The 26,002-nt window shown below is 42.6% G+C and overlaps 1 protein-coding gene across 2 annotated transcripts in view; it reads left to right on the forward strand.

Annotated features, from left to right (window-relative positions):
• The window catches only part of rftn1b (raftlin, lipid raft linker 1b), a 141,218-nt gene that overhangs the window by 108,375 nt on the left and 6,841 nt on the right, over positions 1-26,002 (forward strand). For both annotated transcript variants that reach the window (XM_030102031.1, XM_030102032.1), the window contains exons 7-8: positions 1,145-1,263; positions 20,926-21,029. In XM_030102031.1, the coding sequence (XP_029957891.1) occupies positions 1,145-1,263; positions 20,926-21,029 (223 nt within the window). The remainder of the gene's footprint in view (positions 1-1,144; positions 1,264-20,925; positions 21,030-26,002) is intronic.

Consider the following 26,002-nt stretch of genomic DNA (forward strand, 5'->3'; position numbering starts at 1 on the left):
ACATCTCAGGATTTTAACCCTTTGAAAACTGGAAGGTTTCTCTTTGGTTCCGCAAGGTTATTTCACGACTTTCTGAATGTAAAGCAGGTTTACGTTAAGTTGTATTTGATGAGACCATGATAAATTATCATGATGCCTGTCAAAATGTTTGATGGATCCCGTTGAATTTGAACATTTTGATGTTGAAATCAAGTGAAGAGCTTGAAGACTGGATGGATGAATGGATGGACGGACTGAGAACATTTAGAAATAAAGCGGTTGCTTGGTGTCCCTGGTCCGCATTGCTCACTCGTGATCAGAAATGGTCCATGGAAATAAATGCAGTGATATTTTTCAGGGTCATGAGCAGCTAAGGGTCACTCAGACTCTCTTTATTGTCTTTCAACCATTTCCACACAATTTCCTTGGTCTCAATGTTCTTCAAGATAGAAATTTGGAGTGAAATAAAGATGAGGAATCTAAGAAAACAGGATCTCAGAGGAAGAATGAAACATACGGAATGTGTTTGAATGGAAAAGAAATCCTGTCTATATAGAATAACCTTAAAACATTAACTATTTACATTATTGCAACATGACAAGCAGCATTAAATCAGAGGCATCATATTACAGTGATATGGAGTCGGTGTGTGGAAAGCCAAGTGATGATGGTGTGACTTTGAATACTTAAAAGACGTGCTGCTAACATCTAGATGTCAATGTTAGCGATCAAATGGAGTCCAGCCCTCAAAGTTTCAGGGCTATTTCAGTCAAATAAATGAGCGCAGAACAATATAAACAGGTGGTCATAACGTTTTGGCTGATCTGTGAAGCTCCTGATGTCTGCTTCTTTGTTTTTCTTTTTCACATTTTTTTTGTGTGTGTGTGTGTGTGTGAGTGTGTCCAGGCCCATGAGGGGAATACCTGCTCTTTTCTTTTACACCGTCTGCTTGCATAATGCATAAGCGCTCATTGCTCATACAAACGGCTCACACCGCCGGCCATGTAATGAAGGGTGGTGTGCGAACGTGGCTGAGTGATATCTTTCCATTTCCTCTGGCCCAAGGGCCCGAAGGAAGCACGAGAAGACACAGGACAGACACGCTCCATCCATAAATACTCTTCTCACCCATGGATCTTTTTTTTTTCTCCTGTCTTCTCCGCAGATTTGCTGCCTAAGTCGGTGGAAAGCGTCTTCATCTTCCAGGAGGCGAGCGAGGGCGAGCCCACCGCGGCCGCCCCGACGTACGACGCCATCGTGGTGGAGCAGTGGACCATCATCGACGTGAGTGGCCGCATTTTTCTCTTTGTCACAGTGCGGTGGGCTTGAGGCTGGGGAGTTTAGCCTCCTGCCACATCGATCGCTGTCAGCTTCTGCTGGATGCTCGTCTGAACCCGGCTCAGTTCTGCGGGAGGTCAGGGATTCTTCCTCTTTTAAAGCTCCATCACATGTAGCCAACCCGGATGAACCGATACTCTGAAAAAGATCATTTCTTTACTCTGATTGGCTGAAATGTCTTCAAAATAAAATACACTTGACACTTTCCTAACCACATTGCCAAAGGCTAACCCTGGACCCCAAAACCCTCCAGAACCTCTGGTTGAGAACCGTTGTTCTGAAGTTAATTCTTACAAATAGTTGTTAGTAAATGCTGCCTGTGCATGTTTTTCTTTCTTTAATATTGTAAACATGATTAAATTGTAAGACGCTTCTTCCGTACTCTTCTCAAAATGATATGAGATGCTGCTACATTGTTCCCTCACTGGGGCAATAATCTGATGTATTTCAAATGCAAAGTCTTCTCTGCCACAGTGTTTCTCTTCGGGCTAATTCTGTACAGAGGCTGCGTGATTTCTGCAACCTTCATGCATCTTTATCCTCCTCTTCAGCTCTGATGCTAAATCCTTTAAGCTCACAGTGAGGCAGCTCGAATCTGTGTCTGCTGCTAATTCACGTCTCAGTTTTGTTTCTCTGTCGGTTCAAATTATTTATTTAAGTGATCAAAATTATAATTATCGTCAAACTGGATGTCGTGAATCCTGTCCAGGGCCAGATTTGGGCTGAGGACCTTATGTTTAACACCACTGTTGTAAAAGATGAGGGGCAAGAAGATAGTAAGAACATTTAGAAAGACTTTAATTCTTTTAACAGAAAAATAGGTCTTGGCTTAGCCACCTGTGAACTCGCTAGCCGAGCTTTACGTTTCCCACTCGAGTCCTCTGAAGTTTTGGTTTGGATTTACTTTACTAGCTAATAACTACCTTATTCTCTGGAATACAAGTCTCAATATATATATATATATATATATATATATATATATATATATATATATATATATATATATATATGTCAGTTGAAAGAACAAAAAAATAAATTGCACATATTTTGCATATATATGTATATCAAAATGAAGTTGTGCATAACATGTTCTGACCACTAGGTGTCATTGTATTATGGCAACAGTGACACCTAGTGGTGTCCGTAGGAGAACCGCTGTGGTTATAGTCCAGACAATTTCAAACATGTTCTCATATTGTTGTTTTTTCCTTTCCATCTATGGAGGGTTGAGGATCTGCCCACCAACCCCCCCACCACCCCCCCACCCCCACCCCCACCCCGAACAGACAACCCTTCAGGCAAATCGAGCAAACCTCAATTTATGGGACATGTGTCGCGGTCGCTTGTCTTATCAGGAGCAAACAAGCCCTTATCTGCCCTCCGATTAGCGTTTCTCCTCGACAACTTCCAAGTTGGAAATTGATTTCTGTCTGGAGTTTGAAGGGTTTGCGGCCATTTCCCCGCCTTCCATCTATATGTACGTGTGTGTTTTCTCGCGTGTGTGTCCGTGTTGGCGCGTGCGGCTCGACGTGCATGTGTTTATGTGAGCGCGGATGAGCCGGGTTTTGTGTGTCTGTACGTATTTGCAGATGTTATCTCTGTAATTGAATTCAGACTTTTTTTTTTTTTTTTTTTTTTTTGTGGCCGGTGGCTGTCCAAGTGTGAAAAGACACTTTTGTCCCACCTCAAATGTGGCTTTGTGATTGACCAGCCCAGAGCTTATGGCCACATGTGCCAATAAAAAAAAAGGGAGGAAACAAAACGACAGAGGCTCCTGCAGCCGAGATTCATCCGAGATGAATAGCAGTACTGTTACAGCTTTAATGGATTTCAAGGCTTCCTCGGAAACATCAACCATGAATGACGCCGAACCAGCAGCCACTGTTCCAGGAGATCCAATCAACTCCTCCTCGGGGACTTGATCGAAAACTGTTTCACCCGAGCAATCTGCGCCGTGCCAAATCAGATTGACAACGCACTCTTTCACAAAGGCTGATTGGAGCTGCACATCATCTCTATTATTTGCGATAACGGACTAAATTGCTATGCAAAGTATTCTCACAGCTCATTATTGTTTCAGCGTCGGGATAATTACAAAGAAAAAACATGGCTGACTATTGATTGTGTGCTTTCTTCTTCTTCTTTTTGTGTATTTTTTTCGATCTCATAGTGTTTTACTTATTCAAACATTTGAGCATTTTTGGCTGGAGCGTTGTTATCATCTAGACTGTCATTGAATGCAGAATTTTATCTGTGACTCTTCAGCAGAGAAAGAGGAGAAAAAAGGTGCTTTTCTGTTTCATTCGCAGACGACTGATTGGCAGATTTTCGTGTGAAAAGTGTTGAGTCATCATTTATTCAGCCGCGATGAGTTCAGGGACATCAGCAGCAGTGCAGCTCATAATGTTGAATTTAGTCATGATTTAACCGTTCAGTGTTATCCAGAGACACACGTGTGGCTGCGAGGTTCACATCAGGTGAGGCATTGACTCCAGTGACGCACGTTTCCACATGAAAACTCAGTAAATAAGCTTCAGCTCATCATCTGTTGTCAGCCTGCACACTTCCTATTGGTTGATTTCTTGTCTTACATCATAATCTTCTTCAGACGTGAAGTACAAATGAAATAAAGTTAAAAAAAATTCAATAAAAATGATTAAATATGGTTTTAAAAGGCTCCCATTTCCGTTTTCAAACATAAATGTTAAAAAAAATGTTTTCTTATGGTTACAGTATTTTTTATTTCCACATTTTTAAGCTTTTTTTGTTGAAATGATGTTTTAGTTTCTGCAGTTGGTCGACTTGTGGTCAGTTCATGTTTCTGTAATAGCAGCCAGTTATTTTACAGCGAGGTGTTTTATTTTGGTGGTTCAGACTGTGGGGCGTTTAGGTGTTTCAGGATTAGTTCAGTCTCTTGTAACAGGAGATTTATTCATGGTACACGTGTGTCTATTTTAACAGGACGTTGGTTTGGTTTGTGGTGACACAAAGTGCCTGTTATAACAGTAGGGCAGTGTGTGGTGAGTTTAGGTCTCTGTTTTATCTTTACCTCCGTTTCTGGTGCGTTCAGGTGCCTGTTTTAACATTATGTACGCTTGTCCTACGTTTCGTATGTCATTGCAGTGGGTCAGTTTGTGATGCGTTTAAGTGCCTGCAAGAACAGAAAGTCAGTTTGAGGCACATTTAAATGCCTGTTATAACGGGGGGTTACTTTGTGGTGCATTTAAGTGTCCGTTATACCGGGACATATGTTTATGGTGAGTTCAGCATGTTATTGCAGTGGGTCAGTTTGTGGTGCGTTCAGGCGTCTGTTTTAACAGGACATACTCCTGTGGTGAGTTTAATCTGTAGCTTCAGCAGATCAGTTCACAATGCCTTCAAGTGACTGACACAGAAGTGTGTCAGTTTGTGGTGCGTTTAGGTGCCTTATTCAGTCAATTTGTGGTGTGTTCAGGTGTCTGTTTTAACTTGATTTTGTGGTGAAGGTCATTTTAGCAGCGGGTCAGTGTTTAGATGTTTTCGTATATCCATTGGCCTCCAGATCTCTTGCTCCGTTTAACCCGCCGTTTCAATGCAACATCCCTATTCACCCCTGATATTACCCCCTTAAAAACCCCCTTGAAAAATATTTCTTTTAAGCCATGAAAGCTGATTTTCCTCTAATGAAACAAACTGTAAAATATATGGATAACCAGCAAAAAGAAGAAGAAATGACTGACTGTGGTGCACGAGCAGATGACAGCCTGCAGAAAAACAGCCACACTGATGCAACGACAGTCCAGTGAAATGTTTTAAAAGGCGTGTACATTCAGTGCCGCCTCTAAAAGCTGCATTGATTTTACATAAAAAGGCATTTAGCGCAGCCAGAAAACACAGATATCACACAGAATCCTAAATCTGAAGATGCACATTTACCTGCACCAGACTGTTTGTCCTCAGCCAGAAAAGCGGGGAAAAAAAGAGATGAATAAGAACTCTATGAATCGCAGTAAAGTGTTTCAACATGAATAACTCATCAAGAGTCTCTGCTCCGAGACTCCAATTAGGAGCGGCTCCTCATCTCCGGTGTCCTTTGGGGGAATCAATACAGATGCTGCCTTCCAACTAATATACTCAAAGCCCTCTTCTCTTCCGCGGGGCTTCACCGGAGCAATAACCAAACAAAACACACTCACCTTCAGACTCCGGCTATAGGACGCCTCTTAATATGTTTGCGTGCCGTGAGCCGCTGCAGGAGAATTTATTTACCGGAGTGCATCAGGAGGGAAATGCTGTTTTCTTTCTGCGCTCAGATAAAAAACTTCAGCTTATTTACACAACACTGTTTCTCTCGACAGCATTGGAAACAGTGAAACAGCAGCTGTTTGCTCTCACAATGAAATGAACTAATATGAAAAGGAGCTGCTTCATATAAAGACTTTATACAGAGTTCATTATGTTCATGTTATGTAACGAGCTCGACTCTTAATTTTAAGAGTATATCTTAGAAAACCACGCTGTGCTGAAAGCAAAATCTGGATCTCACACGGACGTGGTTTCTGTCAGAAACCGAAACAAACGGCAGGAACCAGCAGCTGGTTCAGCAGGGGACCGAACAGGAACAAGCAGACGATACAGAAACAAACATCTGGAGAGACGTTGCACCTCTTATCCCAGTGGGTTTATCGGTCCATGCTGGTCCTTTGACTGAAGCGTTCTGCAAACAGAGCAGAGTCTGTCCCGATTCGCTCTGCTTCTGTTAGCGGATAGGATTTACTAGTCCTGGACTGATGTGGTCCCGGACTGAAATGTGTTGATCCTGCCTGTTGGTGGTGGTCCAGGACTGCTAGGGGGGATTCACGGCTCAATGGAGAAATAGTGTTATAGTCAAGACCACCGAAACCAAGACCGAGACAAGACCAAGACCAGAGCATCCAAAGACCAAGACTGAGACAAGACCAAGACCAGACCATCCTAAGAACTAGACAACACCAAGGCCAGAGCACCCCAAGACCAAGACCGTGACTTTCAGGGACTGAGACCAAGTCAAGACCAGGACCTTGAAATGAGATCTCAAGACTGAGACCGCTACCAAGTAATACCCCACCAATCAGGTGACCAGTGACCAGGAAGTGAAACTGATGGTCCAACAAATGGACAGACTGCGATCTTTGACCACAGAGCAGAGCAGGGAACTGGAGGTGGAACCGCTGGCAGACATCAAGGATTAAGAGTTAAGAAAAGAGAGATCAGCGATCAATGGAGAAACCAGACATCAGAAACCAGAAACACATCGCAGACATGAAACCAGACGTCAGGAATAATGTAAACATGACAAGATACCATAGATACCAATAAAACATGAACTGACTGAATAAGAGAACACCCAAATAACACGAAACAACACAGAAAACAGCCACAACAAGATGCAACAAGAAATCCTCAGTGACGAGCTGCTCTGCCCACTGAGCCACAGTGATGATCTCAAACAACATGGCCGCCGTTAGCAGTGATGCCTCACGGCTTCATTTTGGTCCAGAAAAGAGACAAACAGCCTCGTCAGCACATACTTCACTGAGAAGAGAGATGAACTGAAGCTCAGGAGGCAGATGAAGTTTAGTTTTCACATGATTTTAATGCATATTTTGTTGAACAGCCGTTACTTTTTTTTTCTGCTGAATGTATTTCAGCACATTTCTGAAATTTCACAAAAAAATCTTCCGTGTTAAGTTAATTCAGAGCTTGTTTTAAAACTGCTCATTCTTATAGTTTGAATCTCCCAGTTTAACTACATTCAGATGTATTTTTGAGTGTATTTTTATGAAAAACAGGCATCCAGGATTGTGTTTCTTGTTGTACTGGAGGCAGTGTGGTAAAGGCAGCAGTACAGAAAGAGGGAAATAGGTAACACTGCTGGTTCTGCTGCATCGGTTTTAATGTGTTTTTTAAACTCCCCGCAGTGGATTCGACTATGTTGTCGAAGTGCAACGTTAAATTGGTTGAGTGTTTTTTTAAGTGGGCACCAGCTATTTCCGCATGCAGCAGTGTGGAGGCTAGTTGGAGAGAAAATTAAAATCATACATCCTTTCTTTTTGTTTCCCTCCTCTTGTTTCCTGAGCTGTGTTTCCTTCGCGCCGTCCCTGACCTGTAGATGTGATTTTATTCTTTGTTGCTGCAGTTTGTTGTGCAGATTTTGTCAGGTTTTGACAGAGCTCTTACCGGAGCAGCGTGTTCCTCCCCGAGGAGAGCGGATTGACACGTTAACATGATGAAGCGCTGCTTTAAGAGGGAAAATGATCGTTCCAGAGGTCCGGAAATCAATACGTGGACACAGCATCCGACCCTCCCTCGGTAAAGGACCATTTTTAAGGAGTCAGTTTACCCGAGTCCCAACAGAGTAAGATCGCACTGAGCGGGCGTGCTCAGTCATCCACATGATCCCGGCTTTGTGCGCCGTGTGAGCGAGCGCCGGCTCATTTCAGCGAAGGTGAATGGAGCCGAGCAGCACAAGCCAGAAGTCCATTCACTCTCATTTCAGGGGTCATAACATAAATCTCCCAAACTCCAAAACCCCAACACATAAAAATGAAATTGCACTGCATGGCCACACACACACACACACACACACACACTGGGGGGGTTAAGTTAAGAAAAAATGTGTTTTTGTTGTTGCAGTGTGCGACTGACCCTTCGAAACAGCTCTTACCAAAGCAATAACACCGGCACGGACGTTTGTTACTCTAATTAGGTGGAGCAGGAAAGCGGCTCGGCTCGGCTCGGCTCGGCTCCTCCACCTGTAATCACTATTTTACAAAAAGAGGAAGAGAGAGAGATAAAGCTGCAGAAGAAAATGGTTGCTTCTGTGCTGTGGCTCCAGCATTTCACACATACCTGAGAGAAAAAATGATAAGAGCTCCCTGGTTACCACAACAGAAGTCTTGTTTGTGGGAATTATCACTGCTGCTGGCATATAAAGAATAATTGTTTTATGGCTTCAGTGTTCTATTTTCTTTTCTTTTCTCTTCTTTTTTTGCAAAATCATTTAAGGCTGAGACAACTGAAGAAGGCTTTTTAATTGGGACACACCCAGTACAAATAACATTTAACTCAGTGGTGTTCAAGCTTGGGGTTGCGTCCCTCCCATGGGGTCGCCTGAAATGTCCAGTAATTGATTAAAAAAACAATCTCAACTCGATATTTTTCTTTTTGAATTAAACAACACATGACAATTCTAAACAACTGTGTTCTGTACTTTGATTTTCTTTCAAATAAAAAGCAGCAGATAAAAACATCTTGATTGACGGCTGCGATCGGGTGACTGATCGGATAACCGCTGCTTGTTTAAACACAAACCTGCAGTCAGGAGGGAAAAATGGAAAGCCACATGCACGAAAGCGCTAGCCGAGCGATCGATATAATGCAAGAATATGTCCTAATTAAGGATCGTAACACAATCAGTTACCACCAAGCAGCTAGCGCTAGCTCCTTCTAGCTCCTGCTACCTGTGAGGGTGCCTGACACTTAACCTCCAAATACATATATTCCATTTTTAAATTCCATCATAGTAGTTTTTAATAGTAAAATTTCCTTTTGCTGCTTTTATTTCTGCAGTTTGACGCCTCAGGTTTCCTCACTCCTCCATCCTGACAACTCGATAAACCAGGAACTCAACGGAGGAGGAGGAGGCGGCGGCGGGTGACTTTTGAGGAAAAAGTGTGTTCCTGCAGAAAAAGACACCACAGAAGTTAATATCAGCGGGTTCAAACTGAAGGAGTGGCAGTCCAAAGTCAAAGCAAGTGAGAGGAGCTTAACGGCGCCAACACTGTTGTCATTCATTCCAAAAAAAAACTCGCTTTGCCTCCTTGGCTTTGAAGAGCAGCATTTCACAGGATCCAGAAAACTAAATTATGTCTAAAATGGGATTAGGGCCACACATCACAGCATCGGGCCGGCGGAGAAGAATCTTTGAAGAAACCGATTTAAGGCACCTGAGAAACACAAAACACATTTGATTTGTGTGGAGTCGCTCCGGTCGTCTGGAAATCAGGTTCACACTGAAGTGAAGTCGTTTCTGTTTGGTTTGTGATTTTAAAGTATAAACAGAAACAACACAGATGGTTCAAATAACCTGGCTGCATGTGTGGAATCACGGCAGAAGAATGTGTTTTCAGCTCTGGACGTGTTCAGGTTTTCCCAACTTACCTTTGATATGTTTTCAAGTGTCGAAATTCCAGATTGACTTGAATTGAAGTGTGTGTGTGTGTGTGTGTGTGTGTGTGTGTGTGTGTGTGTGTGTGTGTGTGTGTGTGTGTGTGTGTGTGTGTGTGTGTGTGTGTGTGTGTGTGTGTGTGTGTGTGTGTGTGTGTGTGTGTGTGTGTGTGCGCGTGTCTGCTCACATGCTGGAACAAGAATATATTTTGCCCATATGATTAGAAAAACCCCACAATAAATACATTATTACTTTTTTTCCACAATGTATCTACAAAACCTTTCCTTAATTTCTGCAGTAGACCCAAGAATCAGATGAATTTCGAAGGTTTCTGTACTTGTGTGTTGCTGAACGTCTGGCTTCACCATGTTTTACTGAATCCCAGAGATCGAGGTCCGCAGCTTTTCTTTGAAGCAACAGGAAGAGAATCCATGTTGGAAACCGCTGACGTGTGTGTGAGCATATTGTCCAGGCTGTACGTACATGTTTGTGTCCTGTCTGTGTGTGTGTGTGTGTGTGTGTGTGTGTGTGTGTGTGTGTGTGTGTGTGTGTGTGTGTGTGTGTGTGTGTGCGTGCGTGTGTGTGCGTGTGCGTGTGCGTGCGGCAGCCTCACGCTGCTCAGAGAGCAGCCCGGTCGTTAACGTGAAGCGCCTGTCCATGATATCTCTGTTGTGTGTGACCGAGGTGAGGGAAGAGCTGACCTACATAGACGGAGAGTAATTTGCACCGTCCCTCAGCGAGACGTCGCCGCCGCTCTGTCAGACAAGGCGTCGATGGCGCCGATAGCTGCGGCTCGGAGGGAGACGACTGGGCCGAATACACACTCGGTACACAACACCACTTTTTTCAACTACGAATACAACTAAGTACTAACCTTCAGACCAGCTTGTTGTCAAATCCATAAAACTTGCCGATACCGATGTGAGGACCTAAACGATACGTGGAGACTGTGTGTTTCCATGAACGAGCTCCACAGAGCCTCTGTCGACGCCACACCTCAACAGTTTGAGGAGCCTCCGTTCACGCAGGATGCTGGAGGTGGACGTAGCATCGACACAGAGGCTGAACAGAGGTGGTTCATGGAAACACGCGGTCTTTGTGTGTGGAGTATAAATCAGGCTTCAAGGAATTTAATAAGCTCTGGTATCGGCTCTCAATATCAGCTAAAGGTTGATTCTTTTACTTGGTGTCGATGCATCGTTCATGAAAATTATGAAGCTAGAGTGTGTCAGAGACTGAAGTTAAATAAATTGTTACCACAACGAAGAAAACAAAGAAGGCTCATTGTCGGATCAAAACGTAAAGAACAGAGCTGAGGAACAAATTTACTGGAGTTTCTGAACCAGCAGCTGCAGGAACTGGATGATGATGAACTTAAATCACAGAGCATACAGTAATACGGCGCCTGAGCCTCGCTGTACCTTCATCTCAGAGGGACATTTCAAATGAACCAGTGTGTCCTGACAGTGTTTTATATGAGGAGCAGAAGCGAAGAGGCTCTTCTGAATAAGAGCAGAACAGAAAACACACCGTCTCCCCTTCACATCGCTCCCCTCTCTTCTTTAAGCCGGGCTGCGGTTGAAAGAGTCAGCGTAACCTAGAAAAACATTTTTCTGTGCGAGCTCGCTAATGTAAGAAAGCAGTAAACAGGAGACGCGCGGAGGGGAACTCTGAGGTTTTCGGCGACTCGTCTGATCTCAGGTCTGCGTTTGAATCAGCGTCTCCCGCCGTCAGATAGTTCGGTTTTGGGGTTGGTTTTTTTGTTGTTGTCGCTCCTGAAGTGCATCGTAAAAGCTTTCACGGCACACGATGAAGAGTGAGAAGCGATCCTCTTGTTTCCCTCGCTGCCTCATCGTCTTTTATCAGGTAGCGGGGCTCAGATTGGACTCAGAAGTAGGTTAATGCCTTATAAAAGCCAGAGATTGAAATCAGCCCATCAGCTTTGTTGTTGTTGCTGCTGCTGCGCTAATCCACCTTCAAGGTGGGAAAAGGTCCTCGGGTGAATAGAAAACAGCTCTGAATAGACAGATCCATAATAGGATCAAACATAGATTGAGCTTATTACACCAGAATTAATCACAAATTTAAGAAACTTCAAATGATAGTGATCGTAATTCAATGAGAATTTAAATCAATATAGTCAAAAACACAAGAAAAACACACTGAGCTTATTTCATGAAATTACGTTTACAATTACATAAGAAAATATGAAATACTGCAATGAAAAGTGGACAATAATGTCCACTTTATCTTTTTTTTTATTAGCAAACTGCCAAAAAAATCTTATTAAGAACAGAACTTATTAACGTTTATTACTTCATTGGCTGCAGTTATTACATGTATTACATTTAAAATAGCCAAACTCATCACATTACTGGACATAAATACAATATTGTTCAATACAGACCTGATTGATGTCAAATGTATGGACCGTGAGCCAGAACCGGCCTTTGGGTTTTAGATTCACCTACATGTGGCCATTAGAATATTGTTGGAATTTCAGTTATTTCATTCAAATTTCAGGTTTGTCATTTGTTGTAAAGAGAGAGAACTGTATATTTCCATGTTTGCTTGCATTGCAACATCGGTTGGATCGCAAAACTGTTTAACTGGATGTCTTTGTGGAGAAGTTACACAACAATTTTGAACATTACAACAAATAAAAACATAACAAATATTATACTGGAGGGTAAAATCCACAAATAAAAGTTGTGGGGAGCCAGCTGGAGAAAAGACTCTGCAGTAACAGCAGCATCTCTGCTAAAAGCTGAGTTGGTTCATGAATCATTTTCTACAGTTTGAACAGAGGCGATCTTAAACGGTGGAAGTGTGTTCAGAGGTGGGAAATCACATCAGTCAATTCGCACAAAACCTCCTCAGTAATTGGCACAGTTTAGAAAGTCACCAATTTGTGAAGGCAGACAACACTAAATAATGACAGTTTGTTGTTGCGTGCATCTTCCAGATTCAGTCCTACTTGCTTCCAGATCCTCTTCTACAGATGTGTGTGTTCAATATCACTTTTGGGCCTATTTTTTAACACACACAACCTGTCAGGAAATCTGGTCTATTGATAGTTAAACTGATGTATATAGCACATATAATCAGTATATTCATCTTTTGTTTTTAGGTTATCCATGTTAGAAACATCAGATGCAGATGCTAAGGATACTATGCCAGGCGAAGCTACAGGAAAACAATATTTATGCTGTTTAAACACAATGTAAAGCAAAATATCAGGTATTGTCTTTTTTTTTTCTTCCAGAAATCCGACACGGCAACAGGCACACCAGTGTTTTTCACAACAGTGTATTTTAATTAAAGTTGGTTCATCACTAGTTTATATGTGAACACTAACAAACATAGCATCCAGGCTAGTTGTTTACACCCCGATAAAGCTAGCTGACTCAATTTCCAGAGGACAAATTAGCCGTATTGGTGTTGGAGGCCTAAATAACTTCATACGTCAATAAGCTGTCAGACTGATCAGATGGAGAAGTGTGGAGAATGTGGTTTGATATATTTTTAATGCTTTGGGGAAAAGCTGATGACATTTGGATGAGGTGGTTGCTGTGCTATAAAAAGTGGAAGCTTAATCTTCAGTTGCTGTGACAACGCTCCAGGTTGAGGGAGCCTATCAGGAGCAGCAGCCCGATGCCCTTTTTTAAAAGGTATTTGCTTCATCATTACCGGACTGTGTCTGCAAACCTGTTGACCTCAATCGTCTGCAAAAAAAAAACAAAAAAACAGCAGCACTCAGAGCTGGCGAAATGAAAAAGAGGCGTTCTGGTTTGTTATGTCTGTCTGGCAGACTCGGTTGAGGGGGTTGAAGGAAAAACAGTGGACCCGAGTTAGTGTTGACTCACCGAGCGCACTTTGAACTTCCAGTTGACCTCAGATCTCAGACATCTGCTGGAGGATCTGCTGGAGGACTGAAGACAAACTTTTCTCTGACAAACGCTCCATGAAATTCCTCCGTATGTTCTCAGAGAGTGAGCGACATGTCTAATGTTAGCTGCATCGCAGTCTTTTTAAGTCTAATAAAACTGTCTGTATTGAATCTGAAGGCGTTCTGACCAAACCTCCGTCTCCTCCGTCCTCTCACTGCCAGGCCCCTCCTCAGATAAGATCCAGTGCAGAGACAGATTGTGATTACTTTGTTTCCGAGCTCTCCAGGTCTGTGCTGATGCATCGACGGGGCCCCGAGGCAGAGGAGCCCCACTCCGGGGACTGTGATTAACTCTCACATCCTCCAAACAACAGCGAGCCATTACAGAAAAATTATTTCTCAATTTACTTTCCAGGCAGGCTTTGAAAGCAGAGTGTTTCTTTTTCTTTCTTTCTTTTTTTCCTGGGATCGTGTCCAACGTAAACCACCGAAAAATGTAGATGCTCCGCTCCCTGAAGGAACCGGGGAAGTATTGCCTGTATAAATAATGTCTGGAACAGTGTCTTGTAGGCTAACAATTAGCTCCTTCGCAGCTAGAGCCTGATATGTGGCTGCTTTGGGTTTCTCCGTGCACGTTCTGTCATCTCGGTCAATAAGGGCCTGGAAGAAAAATGTGGAGTTGAGCGATGAAGTGGCTTTAAGTGTTTTTTACTTGAAGTTTGTCTGGGAAGGCGGCGAGCGCTGCATGCTGATCAGCCTCTCCTCCAACCTCTCCGTCTTCAGTACGACGGGATCTAACAGCGGGAGTAATCGCGGTGGGCAAGTAGTGCGGCCGTTCTTATCCTACTTGTCATTGTAGAAGCAACAGTGTTCGCAGCTCGAGTGTCTGCGGTGGATCTAAAATCTTCCTGATAATGGTCACTTCAGGTCTCAAGAGCAAAGTGTTGGCTTAAACACACCGAGGCCATTCTGGGAAGATCAGCCAATTTCTACACCCACGTTGTGGTTTAGGGTAAAGGTCGTAGGGGGTTTGGCACCGTCCCTTTGTTTCAGCCAGTTACCAAGGTTACCGAAAATAAATACCTCTTTAGACTCAAACTGTAGAATACTGGGGCTTCTTTACCAGTTTACTCAAGTAACTTGCACAGGTAGTTTGAGGAAGATGCTCTAAAATATGATTTTCACTGCTTGGGTGAAATCATGAACGAGACAGAAGCAGCAGCAGTGAGCTCAGGATGATGTGGTTCATCCTTCATGTTTCAGTGGTGAGTTTGATCACAGTCAGTTCTGTGGTGAACAAGAGCGAAGTGAAATAGTAACTTCTGCTGCCTCAACTTCAGCTTTGCTGGCAGTTGGCTTGTGATGCTCTTTAATCTGGATGCTGGCGGTTCTTGAAAGACATGGCTTTGTCAACTAATGAAACGTTTCCAAAACAAAAACACAAAAAAAACGATGCGTTTTCACTGGAAACGACGTCGTGATCCTTTTCCAGTGAACTGGAGTTTAGCGAAATGGTAACTGATAAAGAAGGCTAGAGCTTACAAACAGCTCTCCGACAGCTCTCATGTTGACGAGACCTAAACTCATTCCATGTCCAGCGGCGGGTGGACCTTCCTGCCTTTGAGCGAACCGCAGGTCGCTGAGTTGAGGCGCTAATGAAGGGAGTGGAGGCGAGCAGCCAGAGTGATAAGTCTGAATTAACCGCAGAGTCGAGTTATGATAACGGGCAAAAGAGAAATGAAAGAACGACTGCACGGCTTGGTGATAATTGGAAAACTGATGAGAACAGAAATCAAGAGGAGATAGAGAGCCGATGTCACATTTCATTAGCTTCTGGGCTACGTGCAGACCCTCGTTTAGTTTAGTCTTTCTGGTCCACACACACACACACACACACACACACACACACACACACACACGTGCATTGTTCTGTTCGGGGTTCACCTTCTCTTTTCTAATGCACTTTGGCGTCCAGCACAGCCGCTGCCATAAAACATCCCCACCAGTTTGATTCTAACCAAGTTTAGCAGCAGTTTTCTTTGTCAGCGCCGACAAAACTGAAGCTGCTTTGAACCCGAGTTCTTATCTTTAACTTCTTATGTGGAATCTGTGTTATCTAAAGCTTCTAGAACTTTTTTTTTTTTTTTTTTTTTTTTTTTTTTTTAGGACAAGCTGGTTTTTGCTCAGTCGGCCCATGTTTCTATGCAGGGACCTCTAGTGGCTGGGAAAGGAACAACAGGATTGATGGGCCTGTTTATCTCATTATCCTGTTTACGTTAACGTGTTTGGGGTGATCAGATCACGTGGTGAACCATGGATGGATGAATTAGATGATAGAATTGAAAAAGCATCTTTCTTAAAGGTTGTCAATTTTCAGCTTTTCACATTTCACCCTCTGTTTCCTTTGGTATGCATTAGCGGCATGAGGTGTTATTTGAGAACTACATTACTTAGAGATGTGCAAAGATCCAAATAAACTAGATGTCACAGCTTCCACTTCAGCCAGTTATTAGGTCGTTTGCCATTTCTGCTGCATCCGTGATTCAAACCCAGGTCTTACATTCTCAGGTAGGGAAAAAAAAAAAAGAAAAGAAACAAGCCGAAATAATGGCGTCTGAATCAGAACTGAACATTCACCAAGTGGTTGCTCCGTTTTGTGCACACAGTGGTGAAACAGACAGTCCTGGGTGGAACTGGATCAAACCGTTGTCTGTCAACAGTTCTCATTTCCTGACGTAACGACGAGATTGTTTCTAAGAGCACCAACAATCCTCCCAACGCCACCGACCTTGTGTGTGCCAGAAGTGCCGACATGTTGCTCCTATGGAGGCCATATAGGATCTTTTGTTGTCTTGGGAGCGAGCAGATATTGAATGGTTTTTTTTTCTCTTCTTCTTCTTCTTTTCAGTGTGAGGATTAGGCAGTAATGTTCCAGCAAACTACAACCTCACAAGTTGCACCCAGACCTTGTAGATTGGTGCTTGTAAAGAAATGTTATTGGAAATCACTTAAAGCGCGACTGCAGCTCATGGCAGATTCAGGCTTATAACCAATAAGTATTATGATACAAGTATGGAAGTTCCAGTTCCAGTGACTGGAGTTTTTGTTTGTAGTTCAGAACAATATTTTCCTCACACTGCAAGTAACATTAGCAATAATCTGTTTTACTGGCATCCTTGAAAAAACATCAGTGGATGAACAAGAGTTCATTAGCTTAGCGAACCAAACCCGCAGCTACAGAAAAGAGCAGTGGAAGTGTTGTTTGTGACAAATATTGACCCTTGTAAAGCCCTTTTTTTTCCTTCTGTTGTCTTACAACAGCAACAACAACCTTATTTTTCATTAATCTGCTCTCGACTCTGAGACCTTTGCAAACAGGAGCGCTGTGATTTCCCAGCTGCTTGAACACACCATTAGCTACAGCTGTCAGTGGGAATAGCGCTGTGGTTTTCTCGCTTCTCTAATAAAAACCACATTTAGACTTTAATTTTAGGGGTTTTTTGCTGGGTTTTTTGCTGCGTTGTTAGCGATGTAATTACCTAAAGAAAAACTTTTTCATTGATGAAGCTGCAGTTACAGCAGATCTTCTCTGGCTGTTTTTCGAGGGAAAATCCTTTTTCTTTCTTTCAGGCCCCATTTGCACGATAATGCTTTCAGTGAAAGCACGTGGTTTGGACGTTTGTTTCACGGAAATTAATCATTTATCTTTTTATGTTGGACAGCTAGTGGCTGCAGTTTTTTATTTTTTGTGCTGAAGCCTCACACACACGGACAGACGACCTGTTTGGATTGTTACCACAGTGACTGGCGACTCTTAAACTACTGTCTCCAGACGTCCAAAACTCCGCCAAAATGTTGTTTTCACTTGAAAACGGCGTCCCAGTGTTTCGTCTCTGCGACCGAGGCTGGAGGAAGCGGCGTGGAGGTGATGCAGTCCCTGCCTCGTCACGCCTCTTCATTAGAGGCGATTGTCACGCTCGGCGGTGACGTGACGGCTAATGTAGCGTGTGTAGGTGTGATGTGTTCTCAGTCTCGGCGCCGGTGCAGTCGCACTATGAATAGACTCTGCGGAGTTCTGCGGCGCGCTTTGTTCATGCTCGACGCCCGACACACTCATATCTGCACTCGCTCTGCGCCACAGAGGGGAACGGACCTGGAAATGAAGAAATTAGACGTAACGGCCTGAATGCTTTGACTCACACTCTGACTTTCACACGAGATTTCATTTGCACAGCTTGTAGAGAGTATGGAATTAATTAATATTTATTTAGTCAATTCAAACTGACTAATTAGCACCAAATGCATGTTTTTGAAGCCCACACAGCCCTCATACACACACATCTGCACACACACAAATGCTCTGTGTGGGTGTTAAATAAGTAAGAGTAAATGCTAAAGTTAGAACAACTTAGGAAATTAGATATAATTAAAACACTTGTTCAACATGCTGTGACAAAATAAATATTAATCCATAAAATTACGGATTCATTGATTAAAATCCCACAAAATAGAAGAGAACTGTTTGACGTTTGAAGAGAAATCAGCATTTTCACATTTTGCCACAGGTGTCTAAAATGTGACACACGCTGTGGTTTTTTAAGTTTTCGAACATGGCACGACAGAAAACCACAGAAGCTTCCTGTGAGAGCTGTGTGTGTGTGTGTGTGTGTGTGCGCGCGCGAGCATGTGTGTATGTGTTGGGGCGGTGGCCCATTACAGTTTTTCACAATTGCTAAAACACTAAACCCCATTGCCTGAACCAAACTCTCAGTGGCCTAAACTCATTTTTCGAATCAAACACTCTTTTGGCAAAAACTTAAACACTGTTCAGGTCCTATGCTCAATTTTCAAAACCGATCTGCTCTTTTTTGCAAAACCTTAGACACATTCTCAGTCACTAAACACATTTCACAACATTTTTGCAAAATTGCAATCACTGGCAGCAAAATGTGAACACAACTCCAACACAGCTGTCATCTTTTACACACAACAGCTCAAAACTGAACACACATATTTCTAATGATGTGGTCAGACCAAGTGCGCACAGAGACAAGATGCTGGAGACTGAATCTCCAGGACCGTGACCATGCAGTAGTGTGCTTTTGTTTTGTTTGTTTTGTATTTATTTTTTGTTATGACGGTCAATTTAGATATCACTTTGACTTAGATGGGGTTTTTTTTCTAAATGCATTTCAAATACGTAAAATAAAAATTTTCTGTGCACTACACACTCTGAAAACTGCTGGGTTACTGTAAAAATAACCCACATTGAGTGGAATTGCTGACCCAGCGCTGGGTCCAAAAGGGGCCGAGTCAATGCTGGGTTATTTCTACCCAGCTGTTTGGGCTGAAGATTTGACCCTGATGCTGGGTCAAGATTTATCAGCGGGTCTGGGAAAGTTACTTTACAGTAAAAATGTAAACCCTCAGAATTCAGAAACACGTGCCCTCTGCCATGCAAGGCTGTCAAACCCTCCACTGGAAGCCAGCTGGGGTTCAGTGCAGTTCGTTGACATGTAGAGGAAAAGATTTGAGCTAACAACCTTACAACTGCTAGACAACCACTCTACCAACTGAGCCCCAGTCACACATGAGAATAAGGAGAGGGAGGTCATGTCTTTTCCTTCTTAGCCATTGCAATAATCTTCTGTGAAAACACAGGACTCCAGTTTTCTGTTGCGTTTGTTGCCAGAAGTCTCCAGATGCAAGAAGGAGAAGGAGTCGCAGGAGTGTTCAAAATGGTGATTTTGTTCAAATCATCAACTCACTCTGCTGGGTCGACACAATTCATCTAATTTGGGGTAAAAGTGACCCAATCTGCACAAAATCTAGGGCTACCCAGGAAATGGGTTGGGAAAATAACCCAGCAGGTTTAAAAGTGTGGACTGCTTGCTGTGTCCTCAGTTATTTCATGTAGTGTCTAATGAACGATCTGAGGTGAACATGTTGTTACCTGCTGTGTGTGAGATCTGAACGCAGAGTGTGGTTTTGAACACAAGAGAACTGGTTTTGAGGCGATAATTCGATTTTGACAGAAATGTCTGAGGTTTTTGTGAATGTAGTGTGGATTTTTGGATTTGTGTTTAAGGTTTTGAGAAAATGGATGGAGGTTTCAAAAAATCTGTTTAAGCAATTGTGAAAAACTGTAACACGACAATGTTTTCAAGGGAAAATGGAAGCTTTTATCGTCATTTGGTTGTCTGTTTGCACGACAGCGACGCCTCCAGTGACTCCCAGTCCTGATTCTGCTGGTTCAAATCCAGATTGTACTGGTCCCAGTCCCGATCCCGGTCCAGATCCTCCTGGACTTGGTAGCTTCAGAGTTTACAGCCACTGTAATAACAATAAATCTATACGGTTTTTAAAATGCAAAAACGATGCGTTTTCACTTGAAACATCACTTTTTTCAGTCATTACAGATTATACTCTTCAGTTATTTGATTAAATTAATAAACCTGGCAGTAAAATTAGTATTTCTACTTAGTTGGTTAATGTACGTTTCTAATTTGCTTGAATTTTTGTTTTTCTCCTGGCTTTCTCGAAAGTGTCTTGTTCCTTTAAAAGTCCGAGTTCAAGTAAAAAGATAAGCGCAACTTATAAAAACAATTATCAACAATGGCCGACTTTGTGTTTCTGTTGTGAAAATAAAAATCCTTTCCAGTCTGTCGTTCATTTTGTCTTGAAAATAATTCATTTTTTTCTAATTTCTTGAGTTTTTCCTTTGATAAAGAAGTTGAAGCGTTACTTCTTTGAAAGGCGATGTGGATCCATTCAGCTGCAGACTGAGAGTCTTTTTGCATCCTCTGTTGAGCGCTGCAAACAACTTTGAAATGTTTACGGCGAAGTGAGCATCTTCAGGAGAGCGTTCGGCTCACTCAAGGGCTCGCCGAGTTGACAAACGATCGTCGTCAATAGAGACGCTTTCCACGCAGCCGAGGAGTTTAACATTCACGTCTCGGGTTTTCATTCTTTCTCGTGTGAAGAAAACAAGCCGTCAGACGGCACATCTACCTTTCTTTGTGTTTCGAATTCTCCCAGATGAGAATTGAGTGTGGCGCCGACTCCGCTTGATTGTTTTCCACAGCTGTAATCACGCCAACGAACGCGCCCCGCTGCATGACAAACATTCATTCATCCGGAGCTCCGGCCTCCGTCGGCCAAGTGCTCGTGTTTAACGGCTGCTCTGGTTTCTTCCACTTTCACACCGATGAGTAAATGAAGGTCAGGAAGGAATAAATGTGTTAAACACTGGCATGAAATTCTCCGGACGTCCAGAACGTTCACGTTCTGTTCTGTGGGAGGCTTCAGAGGATCGGTGTGAGCTTCTGAGAGATGTCTAGAACATCTGACAGTTCTAGAAAACGTGACTTCTACACTGCTCACATTTTAGTCCCTCACTGTGAAAGCTGTCAAATGTGTGATTTCCAGATTTTGTCAGCTAACGGGAGACGGGAAGAGGGACTGCGAGCGGGTTTGTGGACTGTTTCTGCCTGATTGTGGACTGAAAAGCGCCTCCTGTTTTTCTCGGCAGGGTTTGCAGGTGAAGGCTGATTACATTCCCCTGCTGCAGTCTCTGGCCACGTACGGATGGAGACTCACTTGTGTGCTGCCGACTCCCGTAATCAAGACCAACAGGTAATCACCAACATCTGACTGTCAAAGAGCCGACCCAGTCACCTCTGACCTCCAGTGACCCCTGTAGGCAGCCCAGAGGAACTGCAGGAACAGCAAATTACACTCTTTTGTGTTACTTTTCATCAATTTAAGAAAAGTTTGGCTTTTGCTTGATTTAGGTGGGAATGAAAACTTCAAAATTCTCATTTCACACACCTGCTAAGTTGTGTTTGTCGTGCAAAAAACAGTGTTTCACTAAAGTGTTACTGGCTGAATCGCTGACATGACTTTTTTATGTTTTTAGAACGTATTTAAATCAGTTACAGGGTTTAACTTTGTACCTTCCTTCTTTTACATGCACCCAGCCGTCATCCACATCAATAAAGCAACAATTTATAAATAATTCTCAACACTGAAGATAAAATTACTGGAATATTAGTCAAGAAAAGCAGAAGAATTCAAGAAGTGCCTGTTTATTATGCAGACCGGGGCCTTCAGAGTGGTGTATTACTCTGTACCTTTTATTAATGGATATTACCGCGGCATTAACATGCAGACGGCTCTTTAGTCCTGCATTTGCTGCAGGTAAGGCCGGTCTGATTGTTTAATTTGTATGAACAGTCTTTGCCTGGCAAATGTACTTGTTAGCAGAAGAGCAGCCGGAGCAGAAGGTACTGCATGTCCCCACTGACATCATTAAGATATTGGAAAGAAACTTCTGCATTCAAAAGTGCTGAAAGACGAAGTTCAACCCAAAGTCTGGTCTTTGTATCTAAAGATACAGTGTTCTAAAACGAGTCAGAACGTTGGGGTAAAATACAATATGCACAGCGTCGAAATAAACACGATGAAAATCGACCTAAATCTGAAGCAGCCGCTGAAGCTGTGTCGGCTCTGAGAGTCGCTGGAAAATCTCTTCACAGAAATGTAACGCTTCTCCAGCTAAGCCTCTGCTGACTCATCGCTGCCGCTGGCGGCTAATATGAGCGTACATCCGCTTACGGTCAAAGACCTCGCGCGTCCTCAGTCATTTCCACCTCCAAACGCTGCTCATAGAGTTCAACAGTGACAGAGCCTCTTTGAAGCACCTCAGAAAACAGGACTCCTTTGTTCTAGCAAAGCTTTCAGGCAGTTTATTAGACTAATGGAAACGATGTTTATTTAACTTTTCAATTGTGCCAGATTCATGAGGAAGATGCACTTGTGGAACGGGCAGCAAAGACAAGTAAATAATGCAAAACTCCTCATGTAGGGATGCACCGATACCAGTGGAGGGTCGATAATCGTACTGGGAAGAAACCTGCCGATAGAACCCGGCGAGGACGTCATAACATCATGCGGCATCAGCAGGTCGACAAGAGAAGACAAGCAGTGTCCGCCGTTTGGAGATTCTTTAAAACTAATGAGAGCGTCAAATGTGAGACAGATTGTAAATCACGTTCTGCCAAAAGATCGAGAAGAGAATCGAAAATTACTTCACAGCCGTGCTAGCAAGTTTTGACGTTCACACACCAGTGATGCCACATGCTGACACAATAAGACTGATTCATTACCAGTGAATCCGATCCCTCAGTCTACAGTACGCAGAGCGCAGTGTGTAGATGGATGCTAGGCACTGCCGTCTGCATACTGCAGGCTGTCAGGCTGTTGGAGGTGACGTAGCGTCCACCCAGAAGCTGTGCAGAGGTCATTTGTGGCAACATATAGCCTTCTGGTATCGTTTGCATACCAACGAGTCTGAATTAGGCTTTATGGCATCTAATAAGTACTCATATCTGTATTCGATATCGGCGAGTAGATAAAGGTTAGTCCTCGCACTGGTCCTTTAAAAAAAGTGGCATCGGTACATCCTTATTTATATGTGAAAACCAAACAACCACTTGGCCAATAAAAATGATTCTGATTCTAAAGTTCTGGCTTTTATCAGAAACTGTAAGATTTTCCCTTAAACATCCAGCCTTCCCACTCGTTTCTCATCACATAAATCACATAATGACAGCACTGCTAACAAACGAGACCTTGGTGAAACGTTGGGCCCCTCTGTGTTTCTCGGTCTGATATCTGTCTTGATTAGCTGTGTGCTGAAATAAACCCAAGCAAAGCATGACTCGGCCGTTTGATGAAAGAGCTCTAATGAAAGATGACGCACCGACAAGGACGTGTTGAGGAGATAAAAGATGTTTACTGTCAACTGAGCTGTTGCTATAGCAACCAAAGGTGTTTTTCGATCGGAGACGGCAGCCGGCCTCACATACAGTATGTGTGATCATGTGGTGCGGTTACAGTACTTCAGCTTTTTGCTCCATTTCTGGGTCTGGTTGGTGAAAGAGTGGCAGAGCTGCTGTCTCCCTTTGTCTTTCACACTCATTCAACATACAGCAGTTCAGAAACTAACTTCAGATTAATTTTATTAGGGCATCATGAAGAAAAACAGCAGTTTTGATGGTAAAGTGTGCAGACCTCTGATCAGGATCCGTCCACACGTCTGCCTTGGTACACTCCCAACGAGCAAACTTCCTTCAGTTCCGAGGGTTAGCTCAGCGAGCTGTCAGTCAGATGTGCTACATTAGCATTTCCCTTCTACATTAGCATTTCTCCTTCACTTTTTTGGCATTGAAATGATGTTATATCTCTCTCTTAAAGCATACATCACAAATACAAGCAGACATATGCCAAATATGTAAAGTCAGTAAAGGTATTTTTCAGTGACTTTCCACTTTAGTTATTACTGCTTTCATGACTTAGCAACACCGTCTTTAAGCTTCTCCCAGAGGAGCTGGAAAAAGTTAGGTTAAAAGAATGAAATAAGACTTTTTGACTTGATATTTGTTGTAATGTTGTTGGGTAGGTTTTAGTTTGTTTTTTGTTTCTGTTCTCTTTTTTTTTTGTCTGTTTTCTATATTGGCATTGCACTGCATAGTGAGTTCTAATGTGTGCAACCCTTATATGCCATAAAATTTAAAAATAAAGTAGGGAAAAAAAAAGAATAAAATAAAAACAAAACAGGTATCTCTGCTTCCTGCCTTGTGGACTGAGCAGGATAAAAGAAGATGTGGACAAACAGACTTATCAAAGCATTTCAAAGTGAAATTTTCAGAAGAAGAGCGAAATACACAAATGAAAGTTCTCTTCCTGTGGGCCGGAGGGATCAGTTAGCCACTAGCAACTCACCTCAGGGTTGAAAATATGTGAAGCCGTTTGTTATTAATATACTCTGACGTGTCGCGTCGCAGTGATGAAGTGTGCACGCTCGCAGTTTTTCCATCAGTGCACTGACCAATTGTTTGCTTTGCCCCTCCTCAAGCTGGTCGTGTTTGCTGCTCTTTGGCGAGCTGATTAATTGCCCCCCTATTTTCATCCTTTGTTTCTTTCTTTTTTTCTTTTCTACACCCCTCCTTTCAAAATGCCACAACACAACAGCACAACATGGCTAATTAATCAGAGTCGGCCTAGATACAGTAGGAGACGGCGCTCATTCCTCTCCCTGCCTCACGAGCTCTCAGCGCAGTCAAATAATGCTTGATGATCTGTTTCAGATTAGCCATGGTCGTTACACTTGTTTTTTGTCATGTTGACTTCTTCATTTTTTTTTTTTTTGTTTTTCTGAGGGTTTTCACTTCATCTGGAGGGGTCGGATAAGTGTCAGCGATCGCAGCCGCGTCTGGAATTAATGCTAACTGCTGCTCAGCGGCTTCGCCACACAACATTAATTCATGGAGCCGCATTCATGTTCGCTGCATTCAATTAATGTGGATTGTAATTACATCTCAGAGCCATTAACTACAGTAAATGTGGATTTCTCTACATTAACGGTGCCACAATAAACAAGAAAGAGATCACAGACAAATGTGTTTATTACTGCAGGTAAATAGAGCTCATCACTCCACGTCTTCATCTCGCGCATTACTCAGTAAGTTACACATGTTCTCTAAGTGTTAGAAGTACAAATACTGAATGAAGCACTGAACTCCGCTACTCTGGTAAAAGTAGTAGATGTGGTGAATGTACTCCTGTTCTCATCTAAAGAGAAGGGGGGTACTCAATATGGCAAAAGTACTCACATATCAGCGTATAAATAAAAATATTTGTGGAAAAAAAGAAGAAACATTAATGTACTAATTGAACTTAATTGAACCTTACTCAAAAAAAGAGAAGAAAAAAGTATAAAAACTACTTATTTTCTTTACTTAAAGGTGAAATAAGTGAATGAGTTTGAAAAAAATCAAATATGAACAAGACATCGTTGGAGAAGACATTATTTAAAGGGAATGTCCCTTCGATAACAGGTGACAAATGGGAACATTTTTAATTATTTTTAAACAAAATGTCTTACTTATTGCATCTTTAAACATAACGGTTGGTGGAAAAATGTAAGGTTTTATTTAAACTCCGGAAAACTCTGGAAAAATGCCAAACTCACGTGAACTACAACCCCACCGTGCAGCCCGAGTGAAGCTCTGTGTAGTCAAGAAAAATCCACTCAAAGTATTTCTACTTCATCAATTATAAATTGTAGTTTGTTTTCATTGTGATTGGTTGGTCGCATGGTCAATAGCTTGGTTATCTGGTTGCTTGGTTGGTTAACAGACTGGTTGCTGGTTGTTTCTGTGTAGTTTCTTGATTAACAGACTTTTGGCTCTATAGTTTCTCGATTGCTTGGTTGGTTAAAAAGGTTGCTTGGTTGCCTGGTTAGCTCTATCACTTAAAAACGTGAGAGTGGACTTTCATAAAAATTTGCAAACAAAGGACAAAACTGAGGACAAACTGATTTGATTTTTGTTGAAATCTGTATCATATAATCGCTGTCCGTCTCTTCTTGCAATTGCCATTGTAACATTTCTTGTGTCAGGTTCTCTCAGCTTTCAGCAGAACCGTGTCAACCAGGTTTTTTTTTTTTTTTTTTTTTTTTTTTTTACCTCTGTACAGATGAAGCCACCAACAGGTACATTCACACATAAATAGGCATGAGCTTTTCACCGCCCGCTCCACACGGT

This window comes from Salarias fasciatus, chromosome 11 (assembly GCF_902148845.1).
Source record: "Salarias fasciatus chromosome 11, fSalaFa1.1, whole genome shotgun sequence".
Taxonomy (NCBI): Eukaryota; Metazoa; Chordata; class Actinopteri; order Blenniiformes; family Blenniidae; genus Salarias; species Salarias fasciatus.